General features: G+C 41.2%; 1 protein-coding gene across 1 annotated transcript; it reads right to left on the reverse strand.

The window, feature by feature from the left end:
* Positions 1 to 6,004: 6,004 nt before the first annotated feature.
* Positions 6,005 to 26,232, reverse strand: LOC137375098 (extracellular calcium-sensing receptor-like). The gene is made up of 10 exons (XM_068041725.1): positions 26,116 to 26,232; positions 24,913 to 25,026; positions 22,667 to 22,770; positions 21,917 to 22,064; positions 16,145 to 16,311; positions 13,681 to 13,972; positions 12,427 to 13,263; positions 10,749 to 10,982; positions 7,081 to 7,204; positions 6,005 to 6,912 (listed from the first exon to the last, which is right to left on the reverse strand). The coding sequence occupies exons 1-10, from the start codon at positions 26,230 to 26,232 to the stop codon at positions 6,005 to 6,007; spliced, it is 3,045 nt and encodes a 1,014-aa protein (XP_067897826.1).
* Positions 26,233 to 26,376: the final 144 nt, after the last annotated feature.

A 26,376-nucleotide genomic window follows, 5' to 3' on the forward strand; every position in this document is an offset into this window, starting at 1 on the left:
GGTTTAGGACGACTGGTCATCGGGAAGATCAACGGCAGCCGGACTGGTTGAGCTGGATAACCAGTTTTCAAGCTGTAATTTCCATGTTATGCTGGCTCACAGCAGGCCAGTGAAAGATACCACAGCTCCGATCTGAATAGTGTAGCCTGGATACAGTGCGACTGCGGAAATAGAATGCTGAAGCAAACACGGGACAAACTGCTTCAGCTTTTGAATGGTAAATCTTTGGAGTAGACATTCCAGAAGTGTGGGAAGTTCCACATCTCCTGCTGGAACGAGAAGCCGCGTTTTCCTATATTGCAAAAATAACAACACTCCAACAGTAATTCAATGGCTAAGTGCCTTGTAAAGTTCTCCGGTCATTATATCAGTGTTTTCTTACGCAACCCAGCTACACTTAGACCTGCTATTCATTTTGCAGCGTACAGGTTTAACTGCATTACTTGGGCACTCACATCAGTCTTAACACAAAAGGTACCAATAAGGTTTTTCTTTTATTGGTCTGAACAGAACTAAGTCATTTTAACATGTAAATATGTATATATGTATAGTGCCTTACTCATTCTTGATGTATCTTTTAACTTGTTTAGTTTATTTCAGTTTTACTCATCAAATGTATTTTAGTGTTATCATTTGGTTGTAAAAAGATAATGGAACGTTTTGGAACAAAAATACTCGGCAGCCCAAAGCTAAAATTGTAAATATTTCCATAGATTCTAGCGCTTTTGGGAGTCTTCCCAATTTGTCTGAAGCTGTCGCCGTATTGGTAGCAGTGGTATAGGTAAGACTTAATATATTGCTGTGCTTGAGTAGAAATTTACAAGGTACAGTTGAGAGTTACATTACATCGGTGTTCCTTGGGGTTGAAGCCGTGCCGTTCTGTTCCACGTTCCTTCTTCAGTTCGTCTTCGTTCACTCGTCAAGTGGTCTTTGTTGAATTGATTTAGATTTAAGATTTAGCTTTCGAGATACAGCACTGAAACAGGCCCTTCGGCCCACCGAGTCTGTGCCGACCATTAACCATCCATTTATACTAATCCTACACTAAACCCATATTCCTACCACATCCTCACCTGTCCCTATATTCCCCTACCACCTACCTATACAAGTGACAATTTATAACAGCCAATTCACCTATCAACCTGCAAGTCTTTTGGCTGTGGGAGGAAACCGGAGTACCCGGAGGAAACCCACTCAGACACAGGGAGAACTTACAAACTCCATACAGGCAGTACCCAGAATTGAACCCGGGTCGCTGGAGCTGTGAGGCTGTGGTGCTAACCACTGCGCCACTGTGCCGCTCAATTCTACCCTAAGAGTGGTTTAAAGTCCCCGGTTATACACCACAAACAGGAACCTGCAGCAGAACTCGTCCAATCCCCCAAGCTACACAATCATATTGATGATATGTGCAGGCACAGACGATGCTTGGAACCTATTATCTCTTTTTTTTTAGTTGAATCACAAGCTTCTATTGGCTCTGGGTTAATGGACCACCCTGCAGACCTTGGAACTAAAGGCTTTCCTGGCTGTAATTAAGACGCAAAGCTTTGTTCCCGTCACCATTTTAATTGGAGGAATTAAAGTAACCGCAGCCCACCAAAGTTAATAGATTAAATGTAGCCTGTCAAGGTCCAGTACGATAAACTGATCCAAGAGGTTGCAGATTGGGCAAATAAATACACAGCATCTTCGTTAAACTGGGAGAGCCTATTATCAACGGTAACAGTTTAAAGTTCCTGGATCCACTGTTCCAGGCCAGGCTGCAATTTTTAATTCTTTCGGATGGGTTTCCACAAATGCAATTTAAATCCATAGTTCCTTACAAGAGGCAATGTATATTCTGGGAGTGCTCACAGAAGCGGGGATAAACTGGGGTCTTAATGTCATCCGAAGTGAGCAGAACCGACAAACTGACCTTTCTGATGGCGGGGAGGAGCTGAGCAGCATTTTCCGCTGTACCTTTAAGCTTGAAATGCTTGGAAACACTTCACCCTTGGTTTTGTGTGTTGAGCTCAGTTATTGTTAGCAAAATTCTGAGTTATTCTTGTTGCCCCTCGACCAGAGTACATTGTGTACAGCAAATTAACTCATTATTTCCTACAAAAGGTATTCCACATGGATTTTTTGTTCTTTAATTTAATATTAGTTTCGTTTTAGCATACTTCAGGTTTTTTTTGTTCTGCTTAAATTCATGTTCTGCATAATGAATGCTGTCCAACCCAAAAGTGCACTACAGGCTTTGCTTATCTATAATTTGGATCCGTTCCTTTCCCGCACTTAGCTTAAACAAATCATAATCTTGTCCTCTGTACTAATAGTTATTCTTCGGTTTCTGTCCTATTTATATACAGCTTATGGTTTATTTATCAATAAAATTTACTCCTAAGGAAACCATTATTACATATAAATGAATACCAATTAGTTTACTCCAACTCGGCAATCAATCTTTTGAACTGAGGGTTCTACTCATGACTGTACTACCCCAGAAATTCCACAAATCACGTAGCTTTAAAGGTCTTGATCTTCAATTTCCAGAAGATGTATGTTCGTGCCGGCTCAGGCAAGTTGAACCAAATGGGATGTTTCTTTGCTGTCGACCAATGTAATTCTCTATCAAATATGTCTACGTTCATTTTCCCAGACCACCATCCTTTCCCTCTTTATTTATTGTATTCCATTGCACACAACCGCGCTGTGGTGGCGTAGTGGCAATGTCACTGGGCTAATGATCCAAAGCTATGGGCTCGAATCCCGTCATAATGGATGGTGAAATTTGAGTTCAATTAATAAAGCTGGAATTAAAAGTAAGTCTAATGACGATTGTGAAACCATGGTTGATTGTTGCAAAAAGCCACTTGGTTCACGAATGTCATTTAGGGAAGGAAATCCGTTGTCCTTACCTGTGCATGACTCTCTGTGGTTGACTCTTAAACGGCTGAATAAGCCACTCAGTTCAAGGGCAATTAGGGATGGGCACGAAATGCTGGCATTTCACCATCTGACATGATGGAATTCGAGCCCAGGCCCCCCGGAGCATCAGCCTGGGCTTTGAATTATTAGTCCAGTAACATTACGCCACCACCGCCCCTCATCCCACAACTGAATACAGAAACTGTTGCTGAATCCTGCACTAAAGAAACATATCCCGACGGTTTTTATGTTATCCTTGCATAAAATAAACTCTATCTAAACTTCAATGCATCATCCTTTATCAATATAATGCATTCTGTGCGCATCATTCCTGCCCTTGTTTTACTATGTTACTTAGACTCCTTAATTCCTACTTTCTTTTACTATGGGTTTAATCCAGAGGCCGTTAACATTGTTTATTAAAACTGATATGAAATTAACAATATTAAATTTTTATTTGGTTAACATTCTCACACTGAAGGAACATTGATGGGGAGTTTTCAGCGAACAAGTTAACTTCATGGTGCCGTTCTTGGTCCTGGCTGTGTGTCCGAATTATTGCCTATTTACCTTTTTAGGATGCATCTTGGGATATTTCCCTCCAATAAATGCGCAAGTTGTTATAAATGTAAAAAGCTGTGTTTTATCGGATTTCTCGGGATGATTTTAGGTTTTTAAACTTGTACGATTTCGAGCATTGTTCCTTTAAATTTAGTTGGAAGGTGGGAAAAGATTAAACCGATTTTAGGAGGAATTAATACATTCCGACTTTAATGATTTCCTCACCCAACATGTGTTAGCGGTGAATATTATTCTATTATTATATTATGGAGAAGATTTTATAAAGATCAGTATCAGAAAGGTGTACTAGCAGAGATAGTCAGGTCAATATGCATACAGATAAGACATGCAAAGACCAGTACAATAAAATCAAGCTCAAGGAACAGCACCTCATTTACCAATTAGTTACGCTACAGCCTGCCGGAATGAACATTGAGTTCAATAATTTCAGAGCATGACGGGCCCCCCTTTTTATGTTTAGTTATTTTTTCTTTTTTTCTTTTTTCTTTTTATTTGGTTATTTTATTTTAGTTTTTTTAGTCTGCTCTGTTTGTTTCTACTGTGTCTACCCACTGTTCTTGTTTTTTTTTTGTAATGTTTGTGCTTGGAGTGCTTTGTGTTTTACAGTCAATTCACCCCCTCTCTGAACTAACGTTTTCTCTTTCAATACACCATTAACATACCGTTTGCCTTTGTTTGGCTGGTCTCAAGCAAGTGTTACAGACCCACGTAAATATAAGACGCGCTTTACGAGCTGTAGAGGTCATTATGCTCTGTTGTGTGGTAACATTGAAACGCTATTAAAATAAGGTTTGTAGAACTTAATTCAGTTAGGAAGAAAGTGATAGAATGTGAGGTGAAATTTACCTCCCGAAACCATAATTGATAATTCGCTTTAGGAATAGGAGTGGAAAGAATTCAGGCGAGCGTCCGGTTGGAGTAGTCACATGACCATTCGAAGTGTCAGCTTCGGCCGACAAAGAGGAATATTTAGGAGCAGAAAATTAACATTGCAGTTTGTTTCTGGCGTGTATTCCAAGCATTAAATTAATTTTGACAAGCTACAGGGCTATGCACAAAATAGGATGAAATTGTTTCCAAAGGAACAACAGCGCGTGTTCCACATTGGAAATATGGAATGCAAAGGTCAAAGGGGAATGTCAGATGGAGAATATGCAGCATCGAGTCATAGAGTTTTACAGCACAGAAACAGGCCCTTCGGACCATCGCGTCTGTGCCGGCCATCAAGCACCTATCTATTCTAATCCCATTTTCCGGCACTTTGGGTGAGGAAATCATTAAAGTTCGGAGTGTATTAAAAAGTAATTCTTCCTAAAATCGGTTTATTTTTCCCCACCTTCCAATTAAGTATAAAGGAACAATGTTCGAAATCATACAACTTTAAAAACCTAAAATCATCCCAAGAAATGCGATAAAACACAGCTTTTTACATTTATAACAATTTGCATTTACATAGCGTATTTATTGTAGGAAAATATCCCATACGCAGCCTTGTATGTATGGGGTTTCAAGTGCACATCTAAATACTTCTTAAATGTTGTGAGGGTTCCTGCCTCTACCACCCCTTCAGGCAGTGTGTTCCAGATTCCAACCACCCTCTGGGTGAAAAATGTTTCCCTCAAATCCCCTCTAAACCTCCTGCCCCTTAGCTTAAATCTATGCCCCCGATTATTGATCCCTCCGTTAAGGGAAAAAACTAATCGTTGTTGTTGACCTATTTCCCAAATACAATAAAAGAAATATCCACATCCTGGTTTGTTTTCTGTTCACTGATACAACGCCACAAATCAAGCGAAAGAGTAAAACCTTAGTTTTATTTCATCTATTTTAATGAATTATACATCAGTATCGCTATATTTTCATACCATTTCTCTCAGTAATAATGCAAATGCTGAAATGCACCATCGAGCTACTGGCAACTCATGTTTCTCGGAAGGGAAGCGCAACCTCTCATCGGAAACTTCTATAGCAAAGAAACTCATTTAACTGCAACAACCAAAGCAGAATGGAGAAACGGAACTGATGATGAACACTCTAACAGCTATTGAAGTAGTGTAGCAAATCGAAGATGGAGACGCTGTATGGAATAGGAGAGATTGAAGCAATTAACTGTTAGGAATGTGGGTTGCTAGCTTTTCGGTCATTTTTCCAGCACCTTTGACTTACATAGAGTACTGCTTTGCCGATAATTGGAACCATTTTTTTCAGCTGCATTTATTAACAGTAATCAAAAATATCTAAACGTTGCCAACTGAAGAACATTCAAAACCTTACTACAAATGTTTGTTGGTCTGGTTTTTCATTTATACAAACTGAAGAACATTTGAAACTTTTTTCTACCTTTCAAATGTGCCTTTAATCGTAACAATCTTATCTGAAACACTGCTAGGAAAATGAAACGTTAACGTTGTTTCTGTAAAGGGTAAAACTGCGAAAATGCTTCAACATGTCCAGCTCTTTCTCCTCATGTCGTTTGAGGCTTCTTAGTTTCCTAGACTCGCCTGATGTCTTACGTTTGCACATTTTTACCGATCAGGTGTTTTTTGGTGTTCTTTTCTGGTTTGAACAAGATGATATAACATTTTGGAGCAAAGATGCAGCTCAGCAGTCCAAAGCTCGATGCTAAAATTGCAAATATTTCCACTACGTCAGTGTATTTTCCGGGAGTACTCACATAGGCTGGAATAAAAGTTACCCAAACTACAAAAAAGATGAGCATGCTGAAGGTTATAAATTTTGCTTCATTGAACTTGTCTGGTAACGCTCGGGCCAAGAAAGCTAAAATTAAACAAGTGCAAGCTAAGAGACCGATGTAACCGAACACACAGCAGAAAGCGACAGTGGAACCTACATCACACTCAAGGATAATCTTCGCGCTTTGATATTTGATATTTTTAGCTGGGAGTGGGGGAGATGTCACCAACCAGATCACACAAATTATAATTTGAATCAATGTACAGAGAAAGACAATTGATCTTTGTTGTTTGGGTCCAAACCATTTCATCACATTACTGGCCGGCAGGGTTGCTTTAAATGCCATCAGGACTACCAGAGTTTTACTAAGAATACAGGAAGTGCTGAGAGCAAAGCTAACTCCAAACACAGTGTGACGGACTATACATGACCATGGTGTTGGCTGTCCAATGAATGCAATGGAGCACAGAAAGCACAGTATTAATGAGATTAATAGAAGGAAACTTAGTTCCGAGTTATTTGCCCTTACAATGGGAGTGTTTATGAAATGTAAGAAAACAGCCGCCACAGCTCCCGTGATACAAGCTCCAAACAGTGAAATTGTCATGAGCGTGACTCCCATGCTGTCTTGAAAGGAGAGAAACTCAATTTCTTTAAGAATGCATTGATTTCTTGGATCATTGGGCCAGTAATCTGTAGGGCATTTAATGCATTCTATCGAATCTGTACAGAAAGAAAGGTACAAATAATAGTTCAAGTGCCCATTTTTACATTTTTTTTAAATTGACGAAAGCTGCTGACATGGTAAGTCCAAAATATCACGTGCTGTTAAATATTCCCTCGTACGTGTTTACTGCTGAATTATTGGCGAAAGTGCTCATTCTTGCCTACCTGTTTGGTTACTGATCTCCCCATCAGCGCATGGGAAACAATCAAAGCAGCAAACAGGCTGGCCCTTACGGACGGTTCTTCTTGTACCTGCAAAACAACTATCACTACACGTTGAGACAGGAACCTGTGGAGACAAAGGGCTAGATTGTAACCTCCTCAGAACCCATCCACTTGTATAGTCTAAAAGCCCGGCCCTCTCAGGAAGTCTTATTAAAATTTATCGTGTAGTGAAATCGTAACTCGTTGATTCATTGATAAATGTACCTTTGCTATTTGAGAACATTTCGTCACTTCTTTCTACTTGTGTAACTTGATTGCATTTCAATATAAGTCGGTTTGCCAAATGTAACTAAGACGCAAACTATTTGACCTCTGATATTTTGCACATCAACAGCATATTGCTAACTAGGAACCCAGATTTTAAAACACCTTCATCGCGATCAATGGAAGTTCAGCATAAATGAGTTGCGGAACATACACTTAACAGGAGAACAGGACTTGTGTGTAACCCGTCCAATAAAACATACAACGGAGACACACAGTATTTCGGGGGCTAACGTCATTCATTGTCAGTTATTCCATATCAACGGGAATAAGAAAATGAAATGCATAGTGTCAAAGTTGTTACTAACTTGTCACCATACATATTGCAGAGCAAGTGATTAATCGAATTCTTTGGCTAAATTCTCAATGTTCATCAAGTTAATGTTAATTACCAAAAATAGGAAAACGGAAGATAAGGAAAGGCCATTGAAGCTCAATCATCTAGCGCATTAACTCTCCTACTGTGGAATCGATGTGTAATTTTGAATGTGCAGGCTTGGAGGGCCGAATGGCCTGTTGCTGTGCTGTGCTGTACTGTTCTTTGTTCTTTGTTCTTGATCCTGATGATTTGGCCTCTCCTATATTGCCTTGTCAATTAAACCAAATATTCCTCATTTTTGGTTAAATAAGTCTTCCTGTTTCAGATTTGCATTTCAGTAAATTCCATTAATCCCCTCCGACCCTACTTTCCTGGTGCACTTTGACCTAAACATTGTAGTTTACCTTCCCGTGCTATTCATTTTTGTTATGTCTTCACCAGCCCCTTACTTTCGATAAACATAACAAATGATAGATGAATATAAATTGGATAGCTATCTGCAATTATTGTAATTGTTAAACCAGATTCCACTTGGATATTGATCATTCATATATTTCGAGAAATGTTCTTAAGATGTGAATGAACTGGTAAGACATCCTTGTTTACGTCAGAACATTAAAAGCCAACCTGACAGCATGGGAATGGAGTTATGTGTCGGTCTCAAGAGAGTACGCAAGGATATTCCCCTCCCTGAAAGTGATGAATGGTCCTGTTTGAATTTTTACAACAATCCAGCAACTGTTCTCCTGCTGCCATCCCACCAATTGAATTCAGTTTCATAACTTGTCATGGAGAAGGATTTGAACACATCACCACTGGGTTAGTGGTCCAAAGCCAAAACGACTGCACTGTCGTGCCCTCTTTTTGATGTGAAATGAAATGGCAGGTTTACACATAGGGGTAATATTGTTTATTTGAATATCCATCAAATCAATGAAACCCTGATGATAATCAAAACGTGAAATGGTCAAAACAGTATAGAATAGACATTAAAACAGAGATAAAAACAAGAAATGCTGGAACCACTCAGCAGGTCTGGCAGCATCTGTGGAAAGAGAAGTAGAGTTAACGTTTCGGGTCAGTGCCCCTTCATCGGAACTGACAAATATTAGAAAAGTCACAGGTTATAAGCAAGTGAGGTGGGGGTGGGGCAAGAGATAACAAAGGAGATCTAGATTGGACCAGGCCACATAGCTGACCAAAAGGTCACGGAGCAAAGGCAAACAATATGTTAATGGTGTGTTGAAAGACAAACCATTAGTACAGATTAGCTGTTAATACACTGAATATTGAACAGCAGCAAGTGCAAACCTGAGAAAAAAACAGTGGGTAAGCAAACTGAACAAACTAAGATGAATGAACTAAATGCAAAAAAAAAGTTGTAAAAAATGTAAAATAAGAATGTAAAAAAAAAGGAAGAAAAAAATAAACTAAAAATGAAACTAAAATGGGGGGCTGTCATGCTCTGAAAGTATTGAACTCAATGTTCAGTCCGGCAGGCTGTAGTGTGCCTAATCGGTAGATGAGATGCTGTTCCTCGAGCTTGCGTTGATGTTCACTGGAACATAAAGGAACATCTACCGATTAGGCACACTGGTCAATTAGGTCAATCATCTGAGCTCCAGGACATCAGGGCAGGAGTTCCACAGGGTAGTGTCCTAGGCCCAACCATCTTCAGCTGCTTCATCAATGACCTTCCTTCAATCATAATGTCAGAAGTTGGGATGTTCGCTGATGATTTCACAATGTTCAGCACCATTCGCGACTCCTCAAACACTGAAGCAGTCCGTGTAGAAATGCAGCAAGATCTGGACAATATCCAGGCTTGGACTGATAAGTGACAAGTAACATTTGCACCACACAAGTGCCAGCCAATGACCATGTCCAACAAGAGAGAATCTAACTATCTCCCCTTGACATTCAACGGCATTACCATCGCTGAATCACCCACTATCCGAGATCCTAGGGGCTACCGTTGACCAGAAACTGAACTGGAGTAGCCATATAAATACCATGGCTACAAGAGCAGGTCAGAGGCTTGCGCCGAGTAACTCACCTCCTGACTCCCCAAAGCCTGTCCACCATCTACAAGGCACAAGTCAGAAGTGTGATGGAATACTCTCCACTTGTCTGGATGGGTGCAGCTTCAACAACACTCGAGAAGCTCGACGCCATCCAGAACATAGCAGCCCACTTGATTGGCACACCATGCACGACCATTCACTCCCTCCACCACTGATGCACAGTGGCAGCAGTATGTACCATCTGCAAGATACACTGCAGCAATGTACCAAGGCTCCTGAGACAGCACCTTCCAAACCCGCGACCTCTACCACCTCGAAGGACAAGAGCAGCAGATGCATTGGACAATCCCCAACTGCAGGTTCCCGTCCAAGTCACACACCATCCTGACTTGGAACTATATCGCCATTCCTTCACTTGTCGCTGGGTCAAAATCCTGGAACTCCCTTCCTAAAAGCACTACCTCACATGGACTGCAGAGGTTCAAAAAGTCAACTCACCACCAACTTCTCAAGGGCAATTGGGGATGGGCAATAAATGCTGGCCTAGCCAGTGATACCCACATCCCATGAATGAATAAAACAAATTGAACAGACGCTTGCAGATGTTTTCCAGATTAGTTTTGAATTTATCAACCGCCCACCGCCCCCCCCCACGACCATTCTCCCATCCCCCGTCACCCCCCATCACCACCAACACCCACTGCCCAACCACCATCCTACCCCCCCCCCCCCCCACCCCGCCCCCCACCTCGCTCTCTTCTTGCGAAGGCCATGTCCTCTCGTTCTACTACTGAAATTCCTCTGCAAGTCCTAAACATCACATATTCAAAAGTATTCCCAAAAGCAGTTACTGAACAGCAGAATTGCTCGGGTCCCTGCCTGTAGGAACCTTATGTAATGTCATCAATAGTAATTGTTCAAATCAACGCGGTTGCGGCATGATTTAAGACAGAGGCTTGAGTCACCCCTCCTGGTCTTTGGTATATTGGGCATAGCCTTACTTTCTTTTCCAGCCCTGTTCCATGCCAAATTATTTCACTTTCATCCAACGCGAGTTCTTCTCCTGCCGGCAACGCTGCATCATAAGAACCAACTTGAACAAACTCAACCGACCCATCAGGGCGCTTCTGCCAGTTTATCAGATCATAGGAAGCGATGGGATCTCCGTCCTGATCAAAACTTATTTCCTCTCCAAACTGGTTGGTGAAACGCACTTTCCTCAGGTACTGTAAAAGCTTCAGAAAAGGGAAAACAATTATATCTTTTGCCACTTTGAGTATATTTCATATTGTCTGCGACGCGATCATGCCTCACAAGCCTTATTGAATTCTTTGAAGATGTGACAAAACACATTGATGAAGGAAGAGCAGTGGATGTGGTGTATATGGAATTTAGCAAGGCGTTTGATAAGGTTCCCCATGGTAGGCTCATTCAGAAAGTAAGGAGGCATGGGATTCAGGGAAAGTTGGCTGGCTGGATACAAAATTGGCTGGCCCATAGAAGTCAGAGGGTGGTAGTAGATGGAAAGTATTCAGCATGGAGCTCGGTGACCAGTGGTGTTCCACACGGATCTGTTCTGGGACCTCTGCTCTTTGTGATTTTTATAAATGACTTGGATGAGGAAGTGGAAGGCTGGGTTAGCAAGTTTGCCGATGACACAAAGGTTGCTGGAGTTGTGGATAGTGTGGAAGGCTGTTGTAGGTTGCAACGGGACATTGACAGGATGCAGAACTGGGCTGAGAAGTGACAGATGGAGTTCAACCTGGAAAAGTGTGAAGTGATTCATTTTGCAAGGTCGAATGTGAATGGAGAATACAGGCTTAAAGACAGGATTCTTGGCAGTGTGGAGGAACAGAGGGATCTTGGGGTCCATGTCCATAGATCGCTCAAAGTTGCCACAAAAGTTGATAGGGTTGTTAGGAAGGCGTATGGTGTGTTGGTTTTCATTAACAGGGGGATTGAGTTTAAGAGCCGCGAGGTTATGCTGCAGCTCTATAAGGCCCTGGTTCGACCACACTTGGAATATTGTGTTCAGTTCTGGTCGCCTCATTATAGGAAGGATGTGGAAGCTTTAGAGAGGGTGCAGAGGAGATTTACCAGGATGCTGCCTGGACTAGAGGGCATGTCCTACGAAGAAAGATTGAGGGAGCTAGGGCTTTTCTCATTGGAGCGAAGAAGGATGAGAGGTGACTTGATAGAGGGGTACAAGATGATGAGAGGCATAGATAGAGTGGATAGCCAGAGACTTTTTCCCAGGGTGGAAAGGACTATCACCAGGGGGCATAATTTTAAGGTGATTGGAGGAAGGTTTCGGGGAGATGTCAGAGGTAGGTTATTTACACAGAAAGTGGTGGGTGCGTGGAATGCGCTGCCAGCGGTGGTAGTAGAAGCAGATACATTAGGGGCATTTAAGCGACTCTTGGATAGGTACATGGATGATAGTAGAATGAAGGGTAGGTAGTTAGTTTGATCTTAGAGTAGGTTAATAGGTTCGGCACAACATCGTGGACCGAAGGGCCTGTACTGTGCTGTACTGTTCTATGTTCTAGGTTCTATGTACCTATACGAAGACATTGGAACCGGACCCCTGCAATATTATGTGTACTCTTGCCGGCGTGTCGAGAGAAAAACAAATTATTTTGTTTATGGGATAAATAGTAGCTTGAGACATTTCCTCACCTGCTGGGGTTGAATGTTTGACTTTTGACCACATGTTTTGTTGCTAAATGGACCTTTCCCATTTTCACACGATTGTAAATTATGAAGGGCGTGTGCTCCAGCGTATACAGCTTTGTACACGTTGTAGGAAACTCTTAACTGGGACACGTCGGTATAGGTAGACTCAATGGTCTCCAGGCTCTCTAAACCTGTGCATGGTCTATGAGGAAACGCTGATATGTTTTCTCCTGGTATCTGATTTGAGATTTTTACGCTACAACCGAAGACCTCCCGCCAGAGTTCTTCCACAAACGGATCGTCTGCTGCTGTGGAAGGGTGGAGTTTGACTAGAAACTCTCTCAGTCCTGGAATTTCCGCTCTCCTGATTCCAAACCCGATTGTGCCTGACAATATTTCCAGAGTTTCCACTGACCACATTTGAAATGATGTGACCCAGGCTTCACTCGCGATCAGCTGGATGTCAGTAATGTTCTGCATTCTGAATTCTGTTATCAAAGACATCGTGTCACTCTCTCCACAGAATATTATGATCACTTTTGCAGAGGATTTTTTAATGGTCTTTGCAATCTGTCGCATTCTTTCTCTTGTACGACCAGGTGAAAGGAATTCAATGTAGGCGATGCAAATTTCAAACTTCGCAACTTCTTCAATTAAAGACCTCATCCCGAATCGGCCATAATCGTTGTCTTCAGCCACAGCGCCGATCCAAGTCCATTCAAAGTAGCGGATAAGCCGGACTAAAGCTTTCATCTGAACTGTATCAGTGGGAATTGTCCTGAAAAACGTTGGGAACTCACGCTTATCGCTGAGGCATGCGCATGAAGAGAAATAGCTGACCTATGGGGAAAGGAGAATAAACTGAGACATTTAGAATCATGCAATGATCGTATCATGCAAAACAAAAAACACAATATGCCCATTGTATCTGTGTTGGCTCTTTAGCCAATTGGTCTCACAGCCTTTTCCCCATAGCCCAGTATTTATTTCCCCTTTTCAACTATTTATCCAATACCCTTTTGAAAGTTACTACTGAATCTGCTTCCACCGCTATTTTAGGCAGCACATTCCAATTTATAACAAATCAAGATCAAGCTTTCTCTTCATCTCCCATCTGCTTCTTTTAACAATTACCTTGCATCTTTGCGCTCTGCTTTTCCAGCCCCACTGCTCATGGAAACAGTTCAAAGTAACAGTACACACCTACTTTAACTCGCCCTTGTAAGCGTTTGCTGCATATGAATTGACATATCTTACCATACCAATGCCGAAAGGGGCCACGACTCTCGACACGACGATAGATTGCGATGATCCACCATCTCCCACAATCATGGACACTGATGGAACTCCTGCACACGTGTAATTTGAAACGCTTCCGTCTTTCTCCTTCAGTAATTTGAAAGCTCCTTTCAGCCCTTCAGAAGGCGCGTCACAGCTGTCGAAAATCTTATAACCCAGAGTTATGTTAGGAAGCAATTCTGGGTTCCTGTTTATTTCTTCTATTGCAAACACCATGGTTTGGGCCCAACGCAGCCCACGTTGGCTGAACCTGTCACACACATGCCATTAATCTTATTTCCAGACAGTGTCATTCCTTCCATTCTTTGCAACATTCAGAAAAACTTGAAAAATTTACTTTTTCATTAGAACAATGAAAATTACAGGACAATATAATGGAAGTTTTTAAAATGAAAGGAAATGGAACGGGGTAGACAGCAGCAGTTTCCAGTCGTTGGGGCGTCTCGAATGATGGCCCACAGATGCAAGATTTAAAATAAGAAATTTAGAACAAAGGGAAGAAATTTCGTCAAACGGAGTGTTGTGAAGCTATGGCTTTCACTTCCAGAATTAGGTAGATAAAAGAAAAAGAGATATGGGAAGCGGAAGGCTAAATGTCATTAGAATTATTTGCTGCATTGGAGGCTAAATGTCGGCATGGACTGGTTCACTCCGAGTTACTCACTTGTCATAACTGGCATTTTAACTGCCAAGAGAGGGCTGTGCATATCACCGAAAAAGACTTCTCAGGGCATCTGCGAGGAAGAAGGTGTCACACCGCTTTCGATTTGCTTATGGTACCGTTGACATACACCATCGTACTTGGCCTCAGCACCAAACCGCAGTTCATTCTAACGATTTTTGGAAGAAAGTTCATCGACCTGAAACGATAACTCTGTTCCTCTCTCCGTAGATGCTGCCTGATCTGCTGGCTGTTTCCAACAGGTTTTTTGTTGTTGTTGTTTTTATTACAGTCGGTTAGGAGAAGGTCTTTCATAAGGTCACAATTTCGGGAAAAATTCCAATACCATTTCTGCAAATAGGCGTTTGTATTGTTGGAAACAGGCGCAAAGTAACTGGATTATTGTTCATCATGGTGCTGTACCTATATCTTTTGCTGAAATAGTGAATTGTCTGGACAAATGAGATGCTTTTCTCGGTGTGTAAAATTTATACTTTGACATTTTTTCTCCACTATTTTCGATAATATTACACTGACCTCTGCTGGGTTTGTGCATTGAGGCCATTTGGTAGCAGTCCATCACAAAACTTCACCTGCTTGTTTGCAACAATACAAACTCCTTTTTGCAGAAATTATGTGAGATTTTCTTCCTGAAATTGTGACTTTTTAGATCATCTCCTAACCGAACTATAATAGACTGTAATAAAAATAAAACCTGCTGGAAATCCATTCCTGGAGTCTTCTCATTTTACCATCTCGCAGACTGATGAATGTCTCCACTTTCTTGACCCCAACTACCCATTGGGGTAATCAAGCTGATGAATACCCTTGTATAACGAAATGTTTTCTGGAGTCTACTCCAACCTTACATTTCGAAACCATCAATCTCTGTCTTCCCGTCCTGCTGCCGTTACAGCTGGCGTTTCGCGGTATTAAACCTATTCGACTGATCTCCAGACCTGTTTTCTGTTATTGCACAAACAATCACAGGATCTTGCACAAAATCAAGCTATTCGGCCCATCATGACTGTGTGAGCCCTTTCAAATACCTATCCAAATAATCCCACCCCACCATAGCCCTGCAAATGTCCACTGTTCAAATATCTGGATCCAATTCACTCTAGAAAGTTATTGTTGAATCTGTTTCCCGCAGCAGATTGCAGATCAAAAAAACACGCTGCGGAAAACAATTCGCCTCATCTCCCCGGTCCTTTTGCCAATTATGTTAAAGTTGTGCACTCTGCTTATCGAACCACCCTCCGATGGAAACAGTTTAAAATAATTGCATCAGGTACCCTCTACCTCGTCTAAGTATGTGTTTATCGCAATCAATTGACACATTTTACCATACCAATGCAAAAAGGGGCCACCACTCTGGAGGCTGAGATAGATTGCGAGGATCCACTATCTCCCACATATCATGCATATCTATTTCCATTTAATTTATCAACAGCCCTCATGATGTTACGTACCACTCTCAAATCTCGCCTTCGCCTTCTCTGCCCTCGGGCGACCACCCTAATTACTTTGGTGTCATGGCATTACCCACTCAATAAATAAATGAGTCAAGAAAGGAAGCCGCGGGGAAGGGAACAAAGAGGGAGAGAGCATGAAAGCACAGAAGAAAATAAACGAAAAGACAACAACCAACCAAAGAATAAAGAAGAACTTGTGATATTGACAATAAATGATGTTTAGGATAGGCTCCATCCCAGACCCGAGTATTTTCAAATAGAAATATCAATGATGATTGTCACTCACTCCACAAAGCGCACCGGTTGCGGTTTTGATCGGAATGAGTTATAATCCGGCGCTGCTCTTAAATGCATTGGGAATAAACCACCCAGGATAACGTCCCCATCCTGAAATATTCCAGGGTTGAATTTTTCCCGAAGTTTGCATGTCGGATCGACTGCGGATGCCAGCATCTGGATTGGGATCAGTAACAAAACGTTCCAAGTGGAACCAAGTGGCATCAGGAAAACCGAAAGATTTTCTCAGAAGTCACTAGAAAGAATAGCTTGAATCTGCGCTTCAGCGCTTTGGTGCAAGCGGCCCTCTGCAGGGCAGTATTAAACCCTCACAACAGAGTCCCAAGAGGTTCGCTCATTCTTTTTTGTTATCAGAAAGGCTCAGATCCTGTTTTCCAACTCTCGGGGCGTTTGTGCACCTGACAGTTTCGTTAGATTAAACTTGGATACCGCAGAACCATATTAGGAAGACATTCTATTCTCTGTGGAGTGAGGCGTTCAGTCGAGGAAAAGTCAGATCGTTAGTGTCAATGCATCTATTCAGAAGTCTATCCGTGTCTATTCGCGGGGAACCCGTATTTGATGCTTAAGCTCATTTCACAAATACTGAGAGAGAGAGTGACAAGATGAAGATACTTTTAAAGGTTTCAATGGCATCTCTTGATGCCACTTAAAGCTAAATGATTCGTAGAGAGGTAAAAATATATCTGTAGCGGCCCTTCCATAAAAAGCACATCCAGATTATTTGCCTTGTATTTGAACTGATTTCTTTCCCATTCTGACTATGGTAACACTGTTGTTATTGCTGAGCAGCACTGAGGAGCTTGCTCAGGTCGCTCGCTATTTCTTGCAGATTATAAAACGCGGGTGAAAAGTCATTAACCTGAAACGTTAACACTGTTGTTCTCTCCACACCTGCTGCCAGGCCTTTAGTTTTATAGTTTAGAGATACAGCACTGAAACAGGCCCTTCGGCTCACCGAGTCTGTCCCGACCATCAACCTCCCATTTATACTAATCCTACACTAATTCCATATTCCTACCACATCCCCACCTGTCCCTATATTTCCCTACCACCTAATTATACTAGGGGCAATTTATAATGGCCAATTTACCTATCAACCTGCAAGTCTTTGGCATGTGGGAGAAAACCGGAGCGCCCGAAGGAAACCCACGCAGACACAGGGAGACCTTGCAAACTCCACACAGGCAGTACCTAGAATTGAACCAGGGTCGCTGGAGCTGTGAGGCTGCGGTGCTAACCACTGCCTGAGTATTTCCAGTATTTTCTCTGTTAAGTACAATTTGAGAAGATCCCTTTGCCGTTTAAGCATATATAGGGACCAGACCAAATTATTGTGAACACACTTATAGCGACCACAGCAAATCACGCTGCAATCATAGAATCAAAGAATTATTACAGCACAGAAGGAGGCCATTCGGCCCGCCGTGTCTGCTCTGGCTCTCCGAAAGAGCAATTTACCTAATGCGGTGTTGAAATTATAACCAGCTATGCAACGCATCAACAATACGAATAAAAGAACATTCTTGGGAGAGAAACATTTGATTAATGATTTCCAGGCGAAACGTTTCCAAATTTCCCAGGGTGGAAAGGGCTATCACCAGGGGGCATAATTTTAAGGTGATTGGAGGAAGGTTTCGGGGAGATGTCAGAGGTAGGTTCTTTACACAGAGAGTGGTGGGTGCGTGGAATGCGCTGCCAGCGGTGGTAGTAGAAGCAGATACATTAGGGACATTTAAGCGACTCTTGGATAGGTACATGGATGATAGTAGAATGAAGGGTAGGTCGTTAGTTTGATCTTAGAGTAGGTTATAGGTTCTGTACAACATCGTGGGCCGAAGGGCCTGTACTGTGCTGTACTGTTCTATGTTCTATGTTCTAAATTTCTCTCGGAAAGAAAACCAAGGAACAGAATGGAATTGTTCACCCCTGCGTACAGAACGCACGGAACTGTACAAACATCTTCTGATTTACACTAGCACAGGCCTGGTAATACCTTATTGCAAACAGTATTCTTTTCGGCTTTGAAATTAGATCCGGAAATTCTAAGTACCCGAAGTGTTCTAAGGCCAATAGTCATCCCTGAGCCAACATCACCAAAACTGATAACTTGAGCATTTAATTCATGCGACCAAAACCCGATGTGTGTTTGCATAAACAGCAGCGATGCCTGCACTTCAAAACGGAATCATTTCAAAGTGAAGGATTTAGGGAGCACCCCTTGACAAGAAAGGAGCTCTATCAATAGAAGTTCTTAAGTATTTTGAGAAGAATCAAATTCGAAAGGAATGAAGGAAGAACGACATAAATTAACTGACAAATGTAAACAAGTTTCCAACATATAGCAACAGATAATTCAAATGGGAATAAGAATTACACAAGAATTACAGGAATAGTGAAAAAACTCCAAGACTTTACAAAAACACGAAGTGCAAGAAAATTCCAGCGATCAGCTGATATTGCTGAACATAACATCTCTCCTTTTATTGCAACAACCTCCAGACTTGGTTACAGCAATGCTTTCCTTGCTGGTGCACTGATGTCTATTTTTCGTAAATTCCACTTTAACAAATATTGTGCCATCCCATCTCATCCTGTATCCCCGTGTACTCATCAATCTCCGTTTTCTCCCCAGCCCATTCGCATGCATTGTAAATTTTTCCCTCATGTCCAAGGTCGTCCATGGTCTTGACCTCCTAATCACAGTAACCTCTTTTTGTTTTTTGATGTGCGTTCTCCAGCCAACCACCTCGAGCCCACTTTGCACTCTTCCCCTCTGCTTCACCTCCAGCAGAAAGCATCAACTGTCTGGGCCCCACATTCTGGAACACTGCCCAAAATCTTTTCACCTTCCCAGTTCACTCTCCTTCATAACCTTCCTTTCAACCTATCTTTTTCATCATGCCTTCAATGAGAACCCAATTCTCATACCATCGCTTAATGTCTGGTTATGTTCATGTGAAGTGCTTTAGAATATTTATTGCATTACAATTCTTCTTGTAATGCCTAGACGCTTGGCTGAGTAAGATGGCTTGTAACATAAAGCAGCGAAGCAAATCTGGTAGCAAGCTTTCGGGACAGTGGATGTCAACAGTGAAAAATCCCCGTGAAGCTCCACAGGACCAAAAATAAACAAATTTAGAGCTAGATATTCGACTTCACTGACTGAATCTTAATCATGCCCTTTATAGAATCAGCAAAAGTTCCATTCCACACTGAAAGATTGAGAGAGGACTGATTGAAATCATAAGAACGTAGGAACAGGGCTATACCAATCGCTCCTTTGAGCCTGTTCCGCCATTCTTGGATGATCTACACCTTAACTCCATCGACCCGCCTAGGTTCTAGAAGCTGCAATACCCCTGCCTAACAAAATTCTATCAGTATAAGCTGTGAAATTTTCAGTTGACCTAACCTCACCATCTTTTTAGGGGATAGGGTTCCAGATCTCCACGACCCTTAGCATTTTGACATCACCCCTCAACTGTCTGCCTCTAATTTTAAAGTTAATCCCCCCCACCCCACCCCGCCCCCCGCTTCATTTTCAAACCATAGGAAACAGTTCTTCTCTACCTACCCTATCAACCCCATTAATGATCATAATGACTTCAGTTATATCAGCCCTAAATCTTCAATATTCAGTACGATACAACGCCAATCTATGAAACCTCTCCTCAACTTATCATTTTAATCGATGCAAAGGGTAACTATTTAAACCCCTATATTTCTAATATGTATAATGACTTTGATAGCAAAACAACATAAAATGATGTGAATGGTAATGTTATCAAAAAAGGTAAGGCATCATAGGTTATGATAATGGACTAGTACTCCAGAACCTTTGTTAAATAATCTGGGTAATTTGTGTTCAAATCAAGCCATAGTAATTTGATCTGAAATATTTTTTTAAACTGCAAATAAATGCTAGTATCAGTAAAGACTGACCCTCAACCTGACAGATTGTCATAAAAATTCAACTGGTTCAGTAGTGTCCTTTCAGAAAGAGATTCTGACATCCTTGCATGGTCGAGCCTAGATGTGACTCCTCTACGGCACCAATTTGGTTGACTTTTAACTGCCCTCTCAAGAAGCCTAGCAAGCCACTGAGATGCATCAGACTGCTACCAAGAGTGCAAAAAGAAGGTCCAGCATGACAATCGCAGGGTGCCAAAGAATGGGCAATAAATGCTGGTGTTGTCAGTGATGACTATATCTACATCCTGAGAAGGAATGGGGGGTGGGGTAGGGGGTGGGGGGGGGGGGAGGGGGGGTCTCAATACCTGATCAGCATAATATCGGACCAATATTGTTTTATTGCAAAAGTTCAGCATTACAATACAATTTGATTGTAATTTCAAAGCATTATTTTAATGTTTTGCGCCGTGCTGGTATTCACAATTTATTCAACCATTCATGGGGTACAATATTACATCATTAGAAGTTAGAATGAATCACTGTTCTGAACTCCACTGCCATTGTTCTACAATATATGATGTACATTTATTAATAAAACATGATCCTGTCCCCTTTTTGATTAATTTCAACCTCATCAGCCTATATGCTAATCGCATCCCTCAAACCCTTCTAATTCCACAGAAATATCTGCTTGCCAGCTGGACCTATTTATACTTGCTGCTCCACTGTACTTCTGGTAACTTATTCATTAAGTTCATTATCCATTGATTCAAAAGTTGGGCATGACTTTCTTTCTTACACTTAACTTCTTAATATTTAAATTATATTGGTACGGGTATGCTAATGTCGTCATTATGCTACTGAATTAATAATCCACATAATATATGTTCAAATATGTTCAGTTTTGAGTATTGAGCTCAATATATATAAATGTCATCTAGGAATAAAACCTGGCACCGGGGGAAGTGATTGCGAAGTTGTTGGATTGCCGATACTGGTTCACGAATGTTCATTAGGAAAGGAACTCTGCATTTGTACACCTTTGATAGCCACCGGATGTCAAAAACGCTTTACAGCCAATGAAGTACTTTTGAAGTGTAGTCACTGTTGCAAGATCGGGAAACGCAGCAGCTAATTTGCAGACAGCAAGTGACCATAAACAGCAATGGGATAAAGGTCAACTAATCTTTTTTTTAGTGGAGTTGGTTGAGGCTATTAGCAAGGAAAGCAGGAGAACGCTCCTGTTCTTCTTCCAATAGTGTGATCTGGTCCTCATTGCGCACCAGTGTGGGCAGATAGGATCTAGGTTTCCACCTGCGTCCCAACATTCTTCCAGTCGATATGTCATTGCCATCGAACCATGTTTCAGGATTGATTTTTTGATTTTTGATTTAGAGATACAGCACTGAAACAGGCCCTTCGGCCCACCGAGTCTGTGCCGACCATTAACCACCCATTTATACTAATCCTACACTAATCCCATATTCCTACCACATCCTCACCTGTCTCTATATTCCCCTACCACCTACCTATACTAGTGACAATTTATAATGGCCAATTTACCTATCAACCTGCAAGTCTTTTGGCTGTAGGAGGAAACCGGAGCACCCGGAGGAAACCCACGCAGACACAGGGAGAACTTGCAAACGCCACACAGGCAGTAAGCGTATTATTTTTCAGTGAATGCGTTTGAGAAGTAAAAGTTGGTCAGCAAAACAGTTATTGAACAATGGGAGATCTTCAAACAGGAGATGGGCTCGGGTACAAGAAGGCACATTGCCATGAAAGGGAAAGGAAGACCATCTGAAGCTATAACTCCCTGGATAACTAAAGAAATAGAGGTTACATAAACAGTGTTTGAGCAGCAATTTACAAAGTACAGTTGAGTTACATTATATCGGTGTTCCTTGGGGTTGAAGCCGTGCCGTTCTGTTCCACGTTCCTTCTTCAGTTCGTCTCGTTCACTCGTCAAGTGGTCTTTGTTGAATTCTACCCTAAGAGTGGTTTAAAGTCCCCAGTTATACATCACAAACAGGAACTTACAGCAGAACTCGTCCAATCGCCCAAGCTACCCAATCATATTGATGATATGTGCAGGCACAGACGATGCTTGGGCCCTCATCCTTTTTTTCAGTTGAATCACAAGCTTCTATTGGCTCTGGGTTAATGGACCACCCTGCAGATCTTGAAACTAAAGGCTTTCCTGGCTGTAATTAAGATGCAAAGCTTTGTCCCCGTCACCATTTTAATTAGAGGAATTAAAGTAACCGCAGCCCACCAAAGTTAATAGATTAAATGTAGTCTGCCAAGGACCAGCACTATAAACTGATCCAAGTGGTTGTAGATTGGGCAAAGAAATAAACAGCATCTTCGTTAGACTGGGAGAGCCTATTATCAACGGTAACAGTTTAAAATTCCTGGATCCACTGTTCCAGGCCAGGCTGCAATTTTTAATTCTTTCGGATGGGTTTCCACAAATGCAATTTAAATCCATAGTTCCTTACAACAGACAATGTATATTCTGGGAGTGCTCACATAAACTGGGATAAACTGGGGTCTTAATGTCATCCTAAGTGAGCAGAAACGACAAACTGACCTTTCTGATGGCGGGGAGGAGCTGAGCAGCATTTTCCGCTGTACCTTTAAGCTTGAAATGCTTGGAAACACTTCACCCTTGGTTTTGTCCTTGTGTGTTGAGCTCTGTTATTGTTAGCAAAATTCTGAGTTATTCTTGTTGCCCCTCTACCAGAGTACATTGTGTACAGCAAATTAACTCATTATTTCCTACAAAGGATATTCCACATGGATTTTTTGTTCTTTAATTGAATATTGGTTTTGTTTTAGCATTATTCAGTGTTTGTTTTGTTCTGCTTAAATTCATGTTCTGCATAATGAATGCTGTCCAACCCAAAAGTGCACTACAGGCTTTGCTTATCTATAATTTGGATCCGTTCCTTTCCCGCACTTAGCTTAAACAAATCATAATCTTGTCCTCTGTACTAATAGTTATTCTTCGGTTTCTGTCCTATTTATATACAGCTTATGGTTTATTTATCAATAAAATTTACTCCTAAGGAAACCATTATTACATATAAATGAATACCAATTAGTTTACTCCAACTCGGCAGTCAATCTTTTGAACTGAGGGTTCTACTCATGAATGGACTACCCCAGAAATTCCACAAATCACGTAGCTTTAAAGGTTTTGATCTTCAATTTCCAGAAGATGCATGTTCGTGCCGGCTCAGGCAAGTTGAACCAAATGGGATGTTTCTTTGCTGTCGACCAATGTAATTCTCTATCAAATATGTCTACGTTCATTTTCCCAGACCACCATCCTTTCCCTCTTTATTTATTGTATTCCATTGCACACAACCGCGCTGTGGTGGCGTAGTGGCAATGTCACTGGGCTAATGATCCAAAGCTATGGGCTCGAATCCCGTCATAATGGATGGTGAAATTTGAGTTCAATTAATAAAGCTGGAATTAAAAGTAAGTCTAATGACGATTGTGAAACCATGGTTGATTGTTGCAAAAAGCCACTTGGTTCACGAATGTCATTTAGGGAAGGAAATCCGTTGTCCTTACCTGTGCATGACTCTCTGTGGTTGACTCTTAAACGGCTGAATAAGCCACTCAGTTCAAGGGCAATTAGGGATGGGCACGAAATGCTGGCATTTCACCATGTGACATGATGGAATTCGAGCCCATGCCCCCCGGAGCATCAGCCTGGGCTTTGAATTATTAGTCCAGTAACATTACGCCACCACCGCCCCTCATCCCACAACTGAATACAGAAACTGTTGCTGAATCCTGCACTAAAGAAACATATCCCGACGGTTTTTATGTTATCCTTGCATAAAATAAACTCTATCTAAACTTCAATGTATCATCCTTTATCAATATAATGCATTCTGTGCGCATCATTCCTGCCCTTGTTTTACTATGTTACTTAGACTCCTTAATTCCTACTTTCTTTTACTATGGGTTTAATCCAGAGGCCGTTAACATTGTTTATTAAAACTGATATGAAATTAACAATATTAAATTTTTATTTTGTTAACATTCTCACACTGAAGGAACATTGATGGGGAGTTTTCAGCGAACAAGTTAACTTCATGGTGCCGTTCTTGGTCCTGGCTGTGTGTCCGAATTATTGCCTATTTACCTTTTTAGGATGCATCTTGGGATATTTCCCTCCAATAAATGCGCAAGTTGTTATAAATGTAAAAAGCTGTGTTTTATCGGATTTCTCGGGATGATTTTAGGTTTTTAAACTTGTACGATTTCGAGCATTGTTCCTTTAAATTTAGTTGGAAGGTGGGAAAAGATTAAACTGATTTTAGGAGGAATTAATACATTCCGACTTTAATGATTTCCTCACCCAACATGTGTTAGCGGTGAATATTATTCTATTATTATATTATGGAGAAGATTTTATAAAGATCAGTATCAGAAAGGTGTACTAGCAGAGATAGTCAGGTCAATATGCATACAGATAAGACATGCAAAGACCAGTACAATAAAATCAAGCTCGAGGAACAGCACCTCATTTACCAATTAGTTACGCTACAGCCTGCCGGACTGAACATTGAGTTCAATAATTTCAGAGCATGACGGGCCCCCCTTTTTATGTTTAGTTATTTTTTCTTTTTTTCTTTTTTCTTTTTATTTGGTTATTTTATTTTAGTTTTTTTAGTCTGCTCTGTTTGTTTCTACTGTGTCGACCCACTGTTCTTGTTTTTTTTTTGTAATGTTTGTGCTTGGAGTGCTTTGTGTTTTACAGTCAATTCACCCCCTCTCTGAACTAACGTTTTCTCTTTCAATACACCATTAACATACCGTTTGCCTTTGTTTGGCTGGTCTCAAGCAAGTGTTACAGACCCACGTAAATATAAGACGCGCTTTACGAGCTGTAGAGGTCATTATGCTCTGTTGTGTGGTAACATTGAAACGCTATTAAAATAAGGTTTGTAGAACTTAATTCAGTTAGGAAGAAAGTGATAGAATGTGAGGTGAAATTTACCTCCCGAAACCATAATTGATAATTCGCTTTAGGAATAGGAGTGGAAAGAATTCAGGCGAGCGTCCGGTTGGAGTAGTCACATGACCATTCGAAGTGTCAGCTTCGGCCGACAAAGAGGAATATTTAGGAGCAGAAAATTAACATTGCAGTTTGTTTCTGGCGTGTATTCCAAGCATTAAATTAATTTTGACAAGCTACAGGGCTATGCACAAAATAGGATGAAATTGTTTCCAAAGGAACAACAGCGCGTGTTCCACATTGGAAATATGGAATGCAAAGGTCAAAGGGGAATGTCAGATGGAGAATATGCAGCATCGAGTCATAGAGTTTTACAGCACAGAAACAGGCCCTTCGGACCATCGCGTCTGTGCCGGCCATCAAGCACCTATCTATTCTAATCCCATTTTCCGGCACTTTGGGTGAGGAAATCATTAAAGTTCGGAGTGTATTAAAAAGTAATTCTTCCTAAAATCGGTTTATTTTTTCCCACCTTCCAATTAAGTATAAAGGAACAATGTTCGAAATCATACAACTTTAAAAACCTAAAATCATCCCAAGAAATGCGATAAAACACAGCTTTTTACATTTATAACAATTTGCATTTACATAGCGTATTTATTGTAGGAAAATATCCCATACGCAGCCTTGTATGTATGGGGTTTCAAGTGCACATCTAAATACTTCTTAAATGTTGTGAGGGTTCCTGCCTCTACCACCCCTTCAGGCAGTGTGTTCCAGATTCCAACCACCCTCTGGGTGAAAAATGTTTCCCTCAAATCCCCTCTAAACCTCCTGCCCCTTAGCTTAAATCTATGCCCCCGATTATTGATCCCTCCGTTAAGGGAAAAAACTAATCGTTGTTGTTGACCTATTTCCCAAATACAATAATAGAAATATCCACATCCTGGTTTGTTTTCTGTTCACTGATACAACGCCACAAATCAAGCGAAAGAGTAAAACCTTAGTTTTATTTCATCTATTTTAATGAATTATACATCAGTATCGCTATATTTTCATACCATTTCTCTCAGTAATAATGCAAATGCTGAAATGCACCATCGAGCTACTGGCAACTCATGTTTCTCGGAAGGGAAGCGCAACCTCTCATCGGAAACTTCTATAGCAAAGAAACTCATTTAACTGCAACAACCAAAGCAGAATGGAGAAACGGAACTGATGATGAACACTCTAACAGCTATTGAAGTAGTGTAGCAAATCGAAGATGGAGACGCTGTATGGAATAGGAGAGATTGAAGCAATTAACTGTTAGGAATGTGGGT

This window comes from Heterodontus francisci, chromosome 11, assembly GCF_036365525.1.
Source record: "Heterodontus francisci isolate sHetFra1 chromosome 11, sHetFra1.hap1, whole genome shotgun sequence".
NCBI lineage: Eukaryota > Metazoa > Chordata > Chondrichthyes > Heterodontiformes > Heterodontidae > Heterodontus > Heterodontus francisci.